Here is a 16,877-nt window from a genome sequence, read left to right as displayed (position 1 = left end):
AATATATAAACAGGGCCTGCAGGAGATATATGTCAAAAGTGATTTTATCATTTTAAATTTTATATAAATCACTCAACAGAAGTCAACGTTAATGACCAGCATGTATCCTGATTTATTTCTTTTTTTTTAATTATTTGGAATTATTCCCACCAACTTATTGCAAATATTTTATATCAACACATTCTCCCAAAAATCCTGCCTCACCAGGGCCTGCCCCTCCGTCATCCCAATGGGAGAGGAGAGTATGAGATTGGGGGTGGGAGGAGGAGCGTGTGCAGGGCTGTCACTTGTCCAGACGTCCCCACTCACACACAGGCCTGGGGGGAGGAACAATCCTGCACCCGGGGGACCCAGGGCCCTGGGACCGGCAGTGACAGCCACACGCACAGACTGTCCGGCTCAGCTCCGGAGCAGCCTCCTCCCTGCACAGATGTGCATGACTCTGAGGGGGACAGAGGGGCCAGGAGGGACCTGGGGGCGGAAGAGACCATCCCGCAGCAGGGGCGAGTTGGTGTGACCATGGGAAGTAGCTGCAGGAGAAACCACCTCATCTCCACGGGGGAGGGAAAGGGCAAGACAATGACCGGGACGGGCAGGAGTGGGAGGTCACCGTCTCAGTGAATTGGACACAGGGGCGAGGGGCAGATGGTCGTCAGACATCGACACAGGTTTGGGACACCCCACCCACGGCAGTGATGAGGGCACCGACCAGAAGCCAACTCGGGGCCATCGGTGTCCACTTGGTCCCAAAATGTGCACCTGGAGCTGCCCTGGCCAGTGTTTGCAGGGACTTGGTGGCTGAGAAACCACAGGGTAGATTTACGGTGTCCTTGACTGTCACGTTCCTTAGGCTACAGGGGGGATCCCACTTCTGGGAGGTGCGTGGACCTGGGCCTTGAGATGGCGAGGAGGGGCCGGGGTCAGGGTTTCAGGAGTGCCCATACACGAGACAAGGTGAGACGGGAGGAAATTGCACAAGGGGCTGAGGTCAGTTGAACTCTCTGCCCTTCAGCATCTCCCACAGGCAGCGTACACAGTGGCAGCACCTGCAGGTCACTGACACTGGAAAGGCTGAGCAGACCAGGAGCTGAGATCCCTGTGGAAGGACACTGGACAGAGTGTGGAAAGAGGTCAGTGGGGAAGGACAGTGCTGGTCACCTGCAAAGAGACACCACTGTAACAGCACTGGCGGATGGTCCCAGCGTTTCATTCCTCTAAACTTTCATGCAGATGACGGCTCCAGGGGTGACCAATCTCACGGCCATGACAGAATTCGTCCTCCTGGGGTTCCCCACCCAGGAGACCATGGGCTTCTTTCACCCACTGCTTTTCTCCCTGGTCTACCTGTGTGCCCTGCTGGGGAGCGGGCTCATCGTCCTCATCACCACCCTGGACCGGCACCTCCACACCCCCATGTACTTCTTCCTGAGGAGTCTGTCCTTCTCAGATCTCTGCCTCATCTCAGCCACGGTCCCCAAGTCCATTGCCAACTCTCTGAGGCACAGCAGCTCCATCTCCTTCCTGGGCTGTGTCCTCCAGGTCTTTGTGCTGGTTATTTCAGCAACTGCAGAGCTTCATCTACTCACAGTGATGAGCCTTGACCACTATGCTGCCATCTGCCACCCCTGCACTACGAGGTCCTCATGAGCAGGGACAGGTGTGTGCAGCTGAGAGCTGTGTCCTGGCTGGGTGGGGGTCTCTATGCTGTGATGCACACAGCTGGAACCTTCTCCTTTTCCTACTGTGGGTCCAACGTGGTCTACCAGTTCTTCTGTGATGTCCCCCAGTTACTGGCAATTTCCTGCTCAGGAAATATAATATAATGAGAGATATTGTCCCCATTCTCATTAGTGTGACATTGGATGTGGGTTGTTTTACTTTCTTCATCATTTCCTATGTCCACATCTTCTCTGCTGTCAGGAATCCCATCCACAGAAGGGAAGGCCAAGGCCTACTCCACCTGCCTTCCCCACCTGCTGGTTTTGGTGCTTTTTGTCTCCAATGGGCTCTTTGATTATCTGAAGCCGACCTCAGGGACCCTGTCCATGTCTGACCTGGTCATTTCTATGTTCTACACGGTGGTGCCCCCCACCTTTAATCCCATCATCTACAGTCTGAGGAACCAAGCCATGAAGTCGGCAGTGGGGAAACTGATGAAGGGCCGTTTCACCAGCGAGAAAAGCTCGCCCTTCTTTTCCTCAGCCACAGAGACTGTCCACAAGTGCACGCCTGTGTCCTCCAGCCAGACACATGTGATTGGGTCACAGGGACACCAGTCCCTCTTTGTTCTCCTTGCCCTCCCCTCTCTTCTCAGAGCCCTCAGGAGGTTGTTCCCCAAGACTATTACAGTGTTTCCCTGCTTACATGCCTGTTCTCTGTCCCCCCACCAAGTGTGTGTCCATGTACGACCTGCTTTTCTGTGTGTATTTCTCAAACCCTCTCCTTTCACAGGACTCTGCCCTCGCCCTGTCCATGCCCGCCCGGGTGTGGATGCACCACCATCTGTTCCTTGTCCCGTGGGCCGAGTGGGGCTGCTGTGGACGCCACTGCCGGGTTGATCGCAGAGCCGGTGGCTCAAGGAGAGTCCTGCTCTGCCCGTGCCCGTGTGTGACCTGCTGCTGGAATCCGTCCTGGATTTTTTAAGGAAATGTGGGGTGCTCTGTGCAGAGTTTCACTGCCTCTGTCCACTAGCAGTACAATGGGGTCCTTTCTTCACACCCTCTACTGCCTCTGGGCCCCTATGATATGGCTGTTTTCCCGAGGGGAAGGGTGTCTCCTTGTCTAAATCCGCCTGTCTCCTGTGTGCCCTGGGGCAGCTTATTACCCCATAAAACCAGGGTTCTACAGGGGGATCCGCCTGTCCCACAGGCAGCCCGGTGCAGTCAGGGTGGGGTGGCTGGTGTCCTGGGTGGCCTGCTCGAGTCAAGCACTAACTATCCTTTGCCCAAATCCCAGGGGGTCATCATCAGACCTGGATGAGTGTCCATGGCCTGGGCTCCGGCTTCCTCCATGGCTGGGCAGCCCGGCCAGTCACCCCCCGGGAGCTGTGTCCTGGGCACTCTGGCACAGCTGGTTGGGGTTTTAGGGAACAAGAGAGAAAGGCTCAGGGAGGTCTGGGACATGGGTCAGGTGGGTCTCCTGTCAGCCTCACATACACCGCAGGGTTGGGGTGGATGCTGCATCCTGGGCTGGTCCTATCGGGGCTAAGGCTGACCCCAGGGCCCCCATGGGTGGAGTGCACTCCCAGTCAGGAAACCGATGTTGGTGTGTGGTCTCAGGGAGTGCGGGACCGGAAGAGGATGGTGAGTCTGTCAGAGGGTCCAGGTGCAGGCACTGTGGTGGGGCCTAGGGAGCAGCACCCCAAAGCTGGAATAGGCCCCCACCCACCAGGCCCACACAGGGGCTCTGGCTCTGCTTCCCTCATGGCGGTGCCATATTGCTGGGCACTTGTTGGCATGGCCAGGCGGATGCTGCAGAGACTGGCAGGACAGTAGGTGGGCCCTGGGACTGTCCTGCATCTCCTTCACCAATGCCCCCCGTTGTCTGTGAGCATGCACAGGGAGCTGGAAAGACTGTGAGTGCGCGGGGAGAGCCACACCTGGGAGAGGGAACCCCCACTCTGCTGTGTCAGAGCCTGAGACACAGACCACCCCATGGATACGCCAGACAGCGCCGCCTTGGGACAGACCCACAGTGGAAGATAAACTCGAGCCTCTGTCACGAACACACCAGTGTTCGATTTATAGTAGTGACAGGTTTATTGGCGCCAGAAATAAATGGCGTTTTTATTTTTTTTTTTCAGGAGCATGTTTATTGTGTTTGAGATGATACATCAGGTGCTCTCTGAGCTACAAAGGGTAAAATGAAATCCGCTCATTACAAACTGACAAAGGTAAAAGGTAAAACATTTTTCACAACAGCATGAACCACATACTCAGAAATAGATCTGGTTTAATACAAATGACATAATTCCTAGTCATCTATGGCTACTTTTATAAGTTCATGCAGATAATGAATTAGGCTAAAATGCACTATAAAATTTGGTAGACCTCAGGACCAGTATCCTTAGTACATCATCACAAAATACATCTTGATATTCCAAAGAAGCAAGACTTGCAAGTAGGCATTTTGAACATAACTAATCTACAGCTACAAAGTTCTACTCTTGATAGCATTTACCTTTTTGGGGAGTCTCCCAGTCTCCAAAGGATAAAAGCAGAGAGTAGAATCAGTGTAACATATACACAGAAGTCCGTATTGTAAAAGCTATAAAGATTTGCAGCACAGTGAGAAGATGCCTTCTGCTCCTTCACACTGCAAACAAATGATCTCAATTATGTTGCATATCTCTTGGTCCACTGTCTGGCTATCCTGTCATGTTCTGCTCTGTTGGTCAAATACTGAGTAGCTATGCTTCCAACCAGAGGATCCGCAGGGTTGCAGTCTGTCAAAAGAGAACAAATGGACAGCAAAACCTTTGAAATAGTCAAAGCAGGACTCCAGTTGTCTTTAAGGATGTCCAGACAGATGACTCCCTCACTGTAACAGGGTGGTCCCCAGGAAAAGGGGAGGTTCCCTGCCCCACCCAAGGGAGGGTGGAGCTGAGCAGGAAGAGAAGAAGCATCAGAAGAGACTGAGGAAGGAAGGAAACAGGATGGAGCCAGAAGGAGACCTGGAGGAGGCGCATAAAGCCTAGAGACACGTGAATAAACTGTGCTTGTCTTTTGGTCGTGGACTGGGTGACACAGATGTGGGTGAGATCCATTGGGAGGTGACAATGGCAGCCTTTATCTTGATGTTAATTTTGCTCTTTTCCTTCTGGGCTTGTCTGGTTGTTTCTGACCCTTTTCTGTGGGTCCCCACTGGAAGATGCTTTAGATTTGTGGCAGGCTTTGGGGCCTTGCTCTGGGCCAATCCCATTTGGATGGACTTTTACCCACGAGGGGATGGGTGACTTTGGGTGCTTCACTTAGAAACTAGACTCTTTGCCTTACCTGTATTGTTTCCTAGTTTTATTAAAGTTCCTTCCCATTAAAGTCTCATATGTTTTGTGTTGATGCGGCGGATGGCAGAACCCATTTAAAATAGGCAGGTTTGCGGGGTTTGGGCTACCCCTCTCCCTGTCCTATAACATCACTATTGATGTTGCAATGATAGATTCTGGTGCAGAAAGTAACCTTTGGTGGCTTAAACGGATAATCGGATGAAAATGTGATATCCAGAAAAAACACACCACCTTCTTATACAGAACCTGGTGGACCAAGTATAGTCGACCTCCATTCATAAATGTTATCTCCTTTAGGCCCAGCACTGCAGTTAGGAGGAGGATCAAGGGTTATTTCAGCTAGCTCCTTCTGAATTCTTTTAGCACTAGTGGATAACTTAGCAGTGGTTTTGCTAGAGAGTTCGGTGTTCTTCTTCTGCTGGATGGCAGAAGATTTTCTTTCTTCTTGTTCTTCAGGCTCTGGAGCGGCTGGGTCTCTCTAATCCGCATAAGAACTACCACTGCTGGTGCTGGGACTCTCATCATCAGACCTTTGCCTATCCCTGGACATCTTGGTGAAGTTATTTCTTGGAAAACTTCTGCAAAGCTCTCAATGCCATCCAGGTTCCTCGCTCAATTTTTACATCACGGACCGACATTTTGTCCAAAATAGCAAAAAAAAAAAAAAAAAAAAAACACAGGCAAAACAAACAAACAAACAAATCCCCAAGAAGTGCAACAAATTTCCGCGCCCGCCAAGGTGAGCCACGGCCGGTGGCGGCGGCCATGCAGCTCCACGGCCCTTTGTCGATAAATGGCATTTTTAAATAAACAAATTCTGAGACACTAACAAATTCTCCTGTCAGAAGATCCAGGGGCTTCCCCTTCTCGCTCCTGGGGAATTTCTTCCTGGTTTTCCTCCCTCCTCCCTCTCCTGCTTCATCTCCTGCCCCATCTCCCTCCCCCCGCCCACCTCCACCATGAAGGGCACACAGGGGGTAACGGTGACTTTCCAGCTCCCTGTGGACCTGGCTCATCCATGGCTCTGACCACAGGCCACACCTGTCCCCGCGGCAGTCAGGGGAGGGGATGGGGCCTGAGGGGGAACCAGGTCCAGTCCTCCCTGGGTGAAAACTAAGGAATCGCCTCTGGCACGCTCAGTGCCCTAATTGCTCAGGGGCAGTTATCTGAGGTTGAGGCCAATTAAGCAGATGAGCAGGAGAGAGCACGGCCCTCCTCCCTGGGGATGACCTGGGTGGGGCTGGCGGACGGACAGCACCCGGGGGACCAGCAGGAAGGTCAAAGCTCCTCAGGTCCCTGCCCTGGAGTCAGACTCGTGCCTGCCCCGAGTGTTCTGAGGCCTCAGAGCCGTCGTCAGGGCCGCGCAGCTGGGATCTGGCATCTCCTCTGCGGACACCACTGGCTGGCTTCTCAGGAAGCAAATTTAAAAGACAACTTGCCTTGCAGGCTGTGGGGGCTGTGCTGGCGCATGTCTGGGAGAGTCACTCGGGTTAGGGGGACGGTGCTAAGTCACGGAATTCAGAGTTGGAAGAGACCCTGAGGCCCTCCGGGGCAGCCCCGACCCGAATGCGGAGCTGACCCAGTCACTGACGTGCTGGGCAGGCCCACAGGTGCAGGGCACGGGGCAGCACATGAGGCCAGGTGAGGGTGCCGGGGTGATGGGTGGTGGAGACGGGTAATGGGTGTGGAGAAGCCACGGCTGGGGGGCTATCCCCTAGGCCATGTTAACCCTGTCAAGCGATGTTAGCTCAGCGATGAAAACAATACAATTTTTAAAAATCCATAGGCTTTAAAAATTCTAGATTTGAGAACAAAGTAGAAATTGTTCATTTCACAGTAAAAGTAGTGATAGCTAATGGGGTATTGACTGTTGCAATAATTGTGCAGTTTTTTTTTTTTTTAAGATTTATTTATGCACACAAGAACTGGGGTACAGTCCAGAGGCGTGGGGAGTGAGAGGATTCACCAGAGACAGAGTGGGGAACAGAATAGGCAGACTGACTGAAATACACTGCTGAGGGGAGCAGCGGGGAGACAGGAGAGGTCTGCTGTGCCATGGGGTTAGCTCCCTGGCTGGGGATCGAAGTTGTGCTGCAGAGGCTGTGGACAGCTTCATAGTGCTGTGCTTAACCACCTGCACAACCAGGGAGGCCCAGAAATTGTGCAGTTTTCACAGCCAACTGTCGGGAGCACTTTCAGAGGAGAAAATAGTTTTTTCTCTCTTTAATTGAAGTTATAGCTCTGATTGTGATTTTAATAGTTTCACACCATTACTGAGCACAAATAACAGTCATCTGGTTCTACAGCTGCCCGAGTATATTAATGACACAACTGACTTGGATGGAAACTCAAGAGTATTGAGACGATGTCTGATGACTTGAGATTTTTCATGTTGTGGTGAATATTGATTCTGTGAATGAGATGAGCACAGCCAGGTCAGTGTCTCCTTAATCTCCTAGTAAAAGCTCAGAGCTCTGAGCCCCTCTGCATGGGGTTTTGCAAACAGCAGGCAGGGACGTGTTGCATGGGGCGGGCAGAGCTGGTTCTGGCAGAGGGCACTGCTCGCCAGGGCTTGCTGACACTGGATTCCCAGACGTGGGCCGTGGGCTGGCTTGGCACAGCCCGAGAGGAAGGGACAGACACAGGCAGGCCTGGTCCTCTGGTCGTTCGATTTATTGGAAAATATGGGAGGGTATTTCCAGGCCTTATTACTACTATCAGTTGAAATTTCAAATCTTTGGTGTGTTTCATATCAAAAGCTTGGACGATGTAACAGCAATTTCAGAGTGAAAATGTAATTTTTTTTAAGATTTATTTATACAAGAACTGGGGTACAGACCAGATGCATGGGAGGGCGAGAGGATTCACCAGAGTCAGAGCAGGGAATAGAACAGGCACACTGATGAAACACACTGCTAAGGGGAGCAGCGGGTGTGACAGGAGAGGTCTGCTGCACCATGTGGGACCCTCGCCGGCCGGCCGGCCAGGGTAGAACTGACTCTGCAGAGGCTGCAGACAGCTTCACAGTGTGGCGCTCAACCACCTGCCCCACCAGGGGAGACCCGAAAATGCAATTTTTTGACAGGATGAAGCTACTTGGAGAATGACTTGGGATGAGATTTGGGAGGACAGGGAATGTGGGTGGTGAGCAGCTGCTGTGATTGTCGTGAGGCACTTAGTTACGCTCAGCCTGGGGAGACTGGCGAGGGCTGATTTCTTCCACATTTTCATGCAGATGATGTCTCCAGTGGTTCTGAATCTCACAGCTGTGACAGAATTCGTCCTCCTGGGGTTCCCCACCCAGGGGAACATGGGCTTCCTGCACCCGCTGCTCTTCTCCCTGGTCTACCTGTGTGCCCTGCTGGGGAACGGGCTCATCATTCTCATCACCACACTGGACCGGCACCTCCACACCCCCATGTACTTCTTCCTGAGGAGTCTGTCACTCACGGACCTCTGCCTCATCACAACCACGTTCCCCAAGTCCATTGCCAATTCTCTGAGGCACAGCAGCTCCATCTTGTTCCCAGGCTGTGTCGGCCAGGTCTTCATGATGCTTATGTCAGCATCTACAGAGCTTCACCTGCTCACGGTGATGAGCCTTGACCACTATGCTGCCATCTGCCACCCCCTGCATTATGATGTCATCATGAGCAGGGACAGGTGTGTGCAGCTGATAGCTGTGTCCTGGCTGGGTGGGGGTCTCTATGCTGTGATGCACACAGCTGGAACCTTCTCCTTGTCCTTCTGTGGGTCCAACTTGGTCCACCAGTTCTTCTGTGATGTCCCCCAATTATTGGCTATTTCCTGCTCAGGAAATCTGATGAGAAAACTTGTCCCTATTTTCATTAGTGCAGTGATGGGTATCTGCTATTTCATATCCATCATCATTTCCTATGTCCACATCTTCTCTGCTGTCAGGAAGATCCCATCCACAGAAGGGAAGGCCAAGGCCTACTCCACCTGCCTTCCCCACCTGTTGGTTGTGGTACTGTTTGTCTTCACTGCATGCTTTACTTATCTGAAGCCGACCTCAGGGACCCCGTCCATGTCTGACCTGGTCATTTCTATGTTCTACACGGTGCTGCCCCCCACCTTTAATCCCGTCATATACAGTCTGAGGAACCAAGCCATGAAGTCGGCTGTGGGGAGACTGATAAATGGCCATTACTCCAAGATGTGAGATATCACAGTCTACAGTTACAACCCCTCATTTATTGTTTTTCCCCTCTAACTCTTACATGTCATCATTTAGAATGTATTGAATTCTTGCGTTAGGATTTCTCCTTTGACAGAAGTTTATTTTCTCATATTTTTCCATAAGCTCTAGTTTTCCCCAAAACACAATCCTTTGCCCAACCTCTGTCTGTGTGATATTCATAAACTATATGCAGCTCATTGTTAAAACAATGTATTTGGTCGGAAAGAATGTTCTAGAACTCATGCATGACCAACATTCATGTAAAATGATGGAGTGGTAAATGGCGTTTGGCCTTGGGGATCACTTGGGTCACCGGGCCCAGTCCCTGGCACTTGGTTCCCACAGCCCGTGTCTGTCCCCACTGAGGGCCCCGTCCTTGTGGAGGGGAGGGGAGACATTTGAGGGGCACCCCAACCCTCACAATTCCTAAAAAAGTGTCTTCCTGTAAGAAACATTCATGTTTCTGTTCAAATGACAAGGAGATCTACTCCTGAATGTGCCGGGCTGTGCGGATGGAAGGATACAAGCGTCCTTGGGGAATCAGAGTCCACGCTGAACCCCACAACTGATGTGAATGTTCATTTCTATGATGTCTGATTTGATCTAACAGGACTGCACTGTTGGATGGACTGTCATAATAGTAAAAAGTGGATGAATTTTACTGAGGAACTACATTTCTACTTTTAAAATGTATGTTTTTTATACATTTGTCCATGTGTTTACTTTCAGGTTCCCTTAGTTTTCCCATTTGTATTTTGAGTCTCACACCAGGACTTCTTTCTGCTCTGGGGTAGATGAAATTTAGTTCCCTTCCCTTCTATCTTGAAACCTGCTATTTATTATGTCACGTAGAGAATGCCATGTAAAGGTCAGCATGACACTCTATGTGAATTTTTATTCCTAGCAGCTTCTGTGCCTTAGACCCCGGGGTCTTACGACTGCTTACCCACCCTGAAAACATGAGCTGGGGTGATGATCCTCCATCAGGCCTTTCTGAGGGATCAGGTCACTGTGTACCCTGAATATCCTACTGATGATAACATGCTAAGTCCATGAAACTTTTCTAAAAAAAAGTTTGTAAATCACAGGACTTGAGTCAATTGAAATTTCAGAATAAAAATGTGTTAGAAAATCTCTCAAATTATTCTCATCTCAACGAATGTCTTTGAGCAAAGATTTCTTCCCTGGGGAGACTTATATTAGGCTCTGGTCAGATCTCTTTATTATTTTCTATTTTCCTTTGGACCAAACTTATAAATCTCTGTTGAGCCAGAGAGTTGATGTCATTAGTGACGTCATGTTAGGTTATGCGAATTTACAACCTGCCACCATCCAAGAAATGCTTTATTCACGGGGTTTGTTGCTTTAGTTTTGGGTATTAATTTCCCACTCTGTGGGCACAGTGCACCCCGCAGTCCATACAACACCCCGTTAGTGCCTCCTCATCTTCCATGCTCGTCCCCTTGCTTCTCTCTGTTCCCTCAGGTAACAGCACATTTTTTCACTAAGCCTGACATCTGCTTTTGCTGCATTTGGTGATGGAGCTTCTCTGTATTTCGGTTCCACAGATGAGTAAGACCATCCACATCTGTCTCTCTCTCTCTGGCTCATTTCACTTCTCGAAACCACCTCAGGATCCAGCTATGCTGTTGAAAATGACACGATTTCATCCTTTCACAGCTGGGTGGTCCCCACTGAGTGTGGACCCACATTCTGTATTCACTGCCCTGTGGCCGGCACATGGGGGGGGCTAGGAATGGCCACGGTGGACAGTGTGGCTGTGACCACAGGAGCACGTGGTCTGCCATGACTCCCCCCCCAGAGTGCTGTGAAGACACACTCCAAGGAGAAGGGCGCCAAGGGCGCATGGACAAGTGGCCCCATACCCCAGGGAGTGTTTGAGCCTCAGACACGCCATCCCCGAAACCAGCCCCCACTCTGGGTCTTGCACATGTGTCTGTGATGTGGACACCGGGGCCAGAACATGGACACACACATGTTAATGGGGCCTGTGTGCCAAGGGACACGGGGATGAGGGCAGCATCGTCTGAGACCCAGAGGGCGGGAGAGGCCAGAGAAGAGCTGGGTGACCCAGTCAGCCCCCAGGTCGGCACGACAGGCCTGAAAACTCTTCCAAGGCCACAAGAGCATCGTCACGCATGAGAACCGACCGCGACCCGCGCGGCCTGCGATGGCTGCACAACGGGGCCCAAACCAGGCTCCTGGGGCCCGTGTGGGAAGGTAAATCAGCCTTTCGGGACGGGTGGTAACGTGGGCGTTTCTCACCTCCCTGGAGCAGCCATTGTCACGTTGGGCCCAGCTACAGGAAAGAGCCTCGGTGACGCCTCCGTCCCGCACCGTCGCCGAGAGACTGACGTAAATGGCCTGGAAACAAGGAGGACGTCGCGCAGGAAGAGTATCCGCCCAGCCTCTCCCCGCGGCCACACACCCCGCCGCTGGACGGTCACGTGAGGTGGTGACGGCGGCTCCGGGGGCATGGCGGGACACAGAGACTGTCCCACGCACGCGCCACCCGCAGCCGCCTGGTCAGCACGAGGCGTGATCTGCTCGCTGAAGTGCGGCCCGTTCCAGGCCCCTCGCGGTCCAGGCCACGCACACAAGGCCTCTTCCCGCGGGGCAGAGGACACGGCGGGCATGACGCCCACAAAGGAGCCGCATGCCACGCACAGCTGCCCATGACTGCGGCCCCGCCACGGCCCCTCCCCGCGTGAAGACCACGGAGAACCCCCACGAGCAGCAGCCGTCACACCCCACCAGACGGGCAGGCGTGAGGCTGAGCAGCCATGTGCACGTGACCAAACACACGCAGCAACGCTTGAGGGCTTGAAACACCATCTTCGAGGGTCCAGTTCGCTTCCCTCTGTCCTTCATTCTGGTGAATTTCTCCTTGTCCTCCTTCCCTTTTTCCATCCTCCCTTAGTTCCGTCTTATTTTGCTCATTTCCCTTCCTCCAGCCTCAACCTCTTCACAAGCACCTCTGCAGATACCCCCAGGACAGGCGCACAGGGGGTGACGGTCATTTCCCAGCTCCCTGTGGACGTGCTCATCTGTGGCTTTCGTCGGGGCCACACCTGGGAACCGTGGCTGGTCAGTGGATGATGAAGGAGGCCTCAGATGAAGATTAATTACAAGCTTTTTACAGAGTGCAGACGACAGTCAAAATCACCTCTGACAACTCAGTGAACAAATTATCACTGAATGTGGGACAGGACGACGCCAATTAAGACAGTAAACTCAAAAAGGGTGTTTGTCCCTCTGGAATAAAGTCAACTGATGGGCAGAATCTTGGACAGTGTCCAACACACGGACACCGGCTCCAGAGCTCAAATAGTCCAGCCCTGAGGCCCTGCTCTGTTCACGAGGCCATGCAGGACAGGTTGGAACATCCTGTGAGTGCTCAGAGGCTCCCCACGAGCCCCGACGATGGAGTGAGAGGCCGGGACACCCTCTGTCCTGCCATGGGGACAACCTCAGGAGAGAGACTCGATACACCTGGAAGTTTCCACTCATACTGCAGGTATCTGCCCCCAGCCATTGTCAGAGGAGAATCTATTCTGATTGTAAAGTTTAAAAATTTAAAAAACTTGAAACTTCATTTTAGTTTTGAGAAAGTACTAAAATTAAAATACTGATTAATACGTTTTTATACGTTTAAGATATCAAGAAACATTGATCTATGGCATAAGACAATTATTAGTTCATAGCTGTAATTTTAAAATTCGCCACATAAAGTGGGAGTGTATTAAGTAAGGGATAAATCACAAATGAATGAACTTAAATTGAAATAAAGATATAATGAGAACAAAATTAAAAATAATACTTCTTATTCAATTTCAGATTGTTGTTCACTTTTGTCCCTAAATAGTATGAGACATGAAAGACAAGTGGAAATTAAATAACTTTTACAGAAACACTGTGGACTGTTCGTGGCTTGGACGCTGAAGTGAATATGAGTGTGGAAATCTGAATATTATCAACGTGAACTGGAATTTTTTAACTCCATCGGTGATGAATTCTTATTCATATTTTAAAATGGATAAGTGACAGATTTTAAAAGAACCAGGAAGAGAATATTTATAAACATATCATCATTATATTTATTTTAAAGCAGTGAAATGTTGTTTACATGAAGGATCACCAGTTATCCTGATTTATTAACTTGTTTTTATTAGAACTATTTGGAATTATTTCCACAAATCTATGACAATTATTTTATATGATTACATTCTTCTAAAATTACTTCCTCACCAGGGCCTGCCCCTCCATCACCCCACAGAGGGAGTACAGGATGATATTGCTGGGGAGGAGAGCGGGCAGGGCTGCTCCGTGTCCAGACATCCCAACTCACGCAAGGGCCTGGGGTGAGGAACAAACCCGCACCTAGGGGATCCAGGGCCCTATGACCAGCACACCCCACCCCATCTCCCTGCACTGACCTGTCACCGTGGGAGCCTACCCAGCCCAGGGTTTTGCTGGAGAAACAGGGACAGGCTCTCTAGTGTGGGGGAGGGGCTGTGCATGGTCAAGGGTCCTCTAGGACTGCACTGGACAACCTCTGGGAGGTGTGCTGGGCGGAGACACTGGGTCCAGGACAGGAGGCAGAAGCAGCGGGGCTGTGGTGGTAGGGAGGGGTTGAGTTTGTTGTAAGTTGAGTTGGTTGACACATATGAGATTTTAACTTGTTAATGTTTTGTGCAGAGTTGAAATTTTCAGCTCTTTACCAAATTTCAGAGACAAGTTGAACAACATCATAATGATAAATGACATGGAAATGAAAGGTTGAAGACAGCAGGACACGCAGATGAGAATATTAGACTCCATAGGACCTAGAATAAGTAATTACCCCGTAGAGAGATTGAATCCACTATCCTATGCTGATAACCCATTTCATGGTCAATACTGGTAAATTTCACAACGTTTTCATCCTCTTTATTTTTATTTTTTTTATAGAGATGACATCTCCAGGGGTGACCAATCTCACTGCCATGACAGAATTCCTCCTCCTGGGGTTCCCCCCGCAGGGGACCATGCGCTTCTTGCACCCGATGCTCTTCTCCCTGGTCTACCTGTGAGCCCTGCTGGGGAACGGGCTCATCATCCTCATCACCACCCTGAACCAACACCTCCACACCCCCATGTACTTCTTCCTGAGGGTTCTGTCACTCACGGACATCTGCCTCATCTTAGCCACGGTCCCCAAGTCCATTGCCAACTCTCTGAGGCACAGCAGCTCCATCTCCTTCCCAGGCTGTGTCTTCCAGGTCTTCATGCTGGTGGTTTCAGGAGCTACAGAGCTGACCCTGCTCAAGGTGATGAGCCTTGACCGATATGCTGCCATGTGCCACCCCCTGTACTATGGCTTCCTCATGAGCAGGTACAGGTGTGTGCAGCTGACAGCTGTGTCCTGGCTGGGTGGGGGTATCTATGCTGTGATGCACACAGCTGGAACCTTCTTGTCCTACTGTGGGTCCAACGTGGTCCACCAGTTCTTCTGTGACACCCCCCAGTTATTGGCTCTTTCCTGCTCAGGAAATATGATGAACAAACTTGTCCCCATTCTCATTAGTGTGACAATGGTTATGTCCTGTTTCATTTCCTATATCCACATCTTCTCTGCTGTCAGGAAGATCCCGTCCACAGAAGGGAAGGCCAAGGCCTACTCCACCTGCCTTCCCCACCTGCTGGTTGTGGTGCTGTTTGTCTCCACTGCATTCTTTGCTTATCTGAAGCCGACCTCAGGGACCCTGTCCATGTCTGACCTGGTCATTTGTATGTTCTACACAGTGATGCCCCCCACCTTTAATCCCGTCATATACAGTTTGAGGAACCATGCCATGAAGTCTGCTGTGGGGAGACTGATGAAGGGCAGTTTCACCAGCAAGTAGAGCTAGCCCTTCTTTCCCTCAGTCACACCGACCATCTACAAGTGCACGCCGGGGTACTCCAGCCACACTCACAGGTGGTTGTGTCACAGGGACACCAATCCACCCCTTTTTCCTCTGAGCCCTCCCCTCCTTTCTCAGAGCCTTCAGGAGGTTGTTCCCGAAGACTTTTCAAGTGTTTCCCTGCTCACATGACTGTTCTCTGCTGCCCGGAGTGCGTGTACTCCGGGGGAGCTGGTTCTGGGCACTGTGATGACATCGGTTGGGGTTTCAGGGAAAGAAGAGAAAGGTCCAGGCAGGTGTGGATGGGGTCAGGTGGCCCCAGCATTGGTCTCACAGACACAGCAGAGCTGCCCACCAGCCACAGTGGACACAGGGCTGGGGTGGATGCAGCACCCTGCGCTGGTATAGAGGACCAGGCCAACCCCAGACCCTAGGGGCATGGGCTCACACCCCTCGGGAACTTCTGTTGGTGTGTGGCCTCAGGACTGGCAGGCTTGGAAAGGGTGGACAGGTCATCGGGGGTCCAGGAACTGGGGCTACTGCGGGGCCTCAGGAGCAGCAACCACGCTCACCCCCATACCAGGTTGGCCCCCCCAACCCCGCCCACCCAGGCCTCCAGATCCACCACCCTCAGGGTGGTGCCATCTTGCTGGGCTGCTGTGGGCTTGGCCTGGTGGTCGCTGCGGACCCGTGGTCGGGGGGAACAACACGTGGGCCCTGGACCATGCATCCCCGTGTCGTCAGCCAATATCCCCCATTGTCTCCGTCAGGCTTCGTGGGGCCCCTGAACACACAGGGGGAGCCCACAGCCGGGAGAGTGTCCCCCCACTCTGCTGTGTCAGAGCCGAGTCACAGACCACCCCATGGACACCGTGACAGCTCCGCCTCGGGACTGACCCTCTTTGGAAGATAAACAGACTTCCCTCACATACGACCACAGTTCAAATGTAGTGACAGAGTCACAGGCGCTGAGAGTAAATGGCATTTTTGAATAAAATAATTCTGAGAGACACGAACAATTTCCCTTGTCAGAAGACCCAGGTGCTTCCCCTTCTCACTCCTGGGGGATTGCTTGGTTCCACCTCCCTCCCCCTCCACGTCCACGTGCCCATCCCCCACCTGCCAGGCCCAGGAGGGTGCACAGTGGGTGATGGTGACTTTCCAGCTCCCTGTGGACCTGGCTCATCCATGGCTCTGACCACAGGGCCACACCTGTCCCCGCGGCAGTCAGGGGAGGTGATGGGGCCTGAGGGGGAACCAGGTGCAGTCCTCCCTGGGTGAAAACTAAGGAAATCGCCTCTGGCACATTGGGTGCCCTAATTGTTCAGTGGCAGTTATTTGAGGTTGAGACCAATTAAGCAGATGAGCGGGAGAGAGCATGGCCCTCCTCTCCAGGGATGACCTTGGTGGGGCTGGCAGACAGAGAGCACCCGGGGGACCAGCAGGAAGATCAAAGCTCCTCAGGCCCCTGCCCTGGAGTCAGACTTGTGCCTGCCCTGAGTTTTCTGAGGCCTCAGAGCCGGCGTCACGGCCGCGCAGGTGGGATCTGGCATTTCCTCTGCGGATGGCATTTGCTGGCTTCGCAGGAAGCAAATTTAAAAGACAACTTGCCTTGCAGGCTGTGGGGACTGTGCTGGCGTGTGTCCCAGAGAGTCACTTGGGTTAGGGGGACGGTGCTAAGTCACAGAAACCAGAGTTGGAAGAGACACAGAGGCCCTCCAGGTCGGCCCGGACCCGAACTCGGAGCTGACCCAGTTACCGACGT

The 16,877-nt window shown here is 51.9% G+C and overlaps 1 protein-coding gene and 1 pseudogene across 2 annotated transcripts; one reads left to right on the top strand and one right to left on the bottom strand.

Moving 5' to 3' along the window:
• Positions 1–4,334: 4,334 nt before the first annotated feature.
• LOC311174788 (ubiquitin-conjugating enzyme E2 E3-like) lies at positions 4,335–5,931 on the bottom strand (annotated as a pseudogene). Its single transcript has 2 exons — positions 5,133–5,931; positions 4,335–4,535 (listed from the first exon to the last, which is right to left on the bottom strand). The product of its transcript is annotated as a ubiquitin-conjugating enzyme E2 E3-like (transcript).
• Positions 5,932–8,243: 2,312 nt separating this feature from the next.
• LOC311176184 (olfactory receptor 14A16-like) lies at positions 8,244–9,307 on the top strand (the record flags this gene model as incomplete). The annotated part of the gene is made up of 1 exon (XM_084241489.1): positions 8,244–9,307. One exon carries the CDS (start codon positions 8,244–8,246, stop codon positions 9,186–9,188), a length of 945 nt encoding a protein of 314 aa, XP_084097615.1. The 3' UTR covers positions 9,189–9,307.
• Between the last annotated feature and the right edge of the window lie 7,570 nt (positions 9,308–16,877).

Source organism: Talpa europaea, assembly GCF_964194135.1.
Source record: "Talpa europaea genome assembly, chromosome: 8".
Classification (NCBI taxonomy): Eukaryota; Metazoa; Chordata; class Mammalia; order Eulipotyphla; family Talpidae; genus Talpa; species Talpa europaea.
Note: the sequence above shows the minus strand (reverse complement) of the source record. Positions and strands in the feature narration are given on the sequence as shown.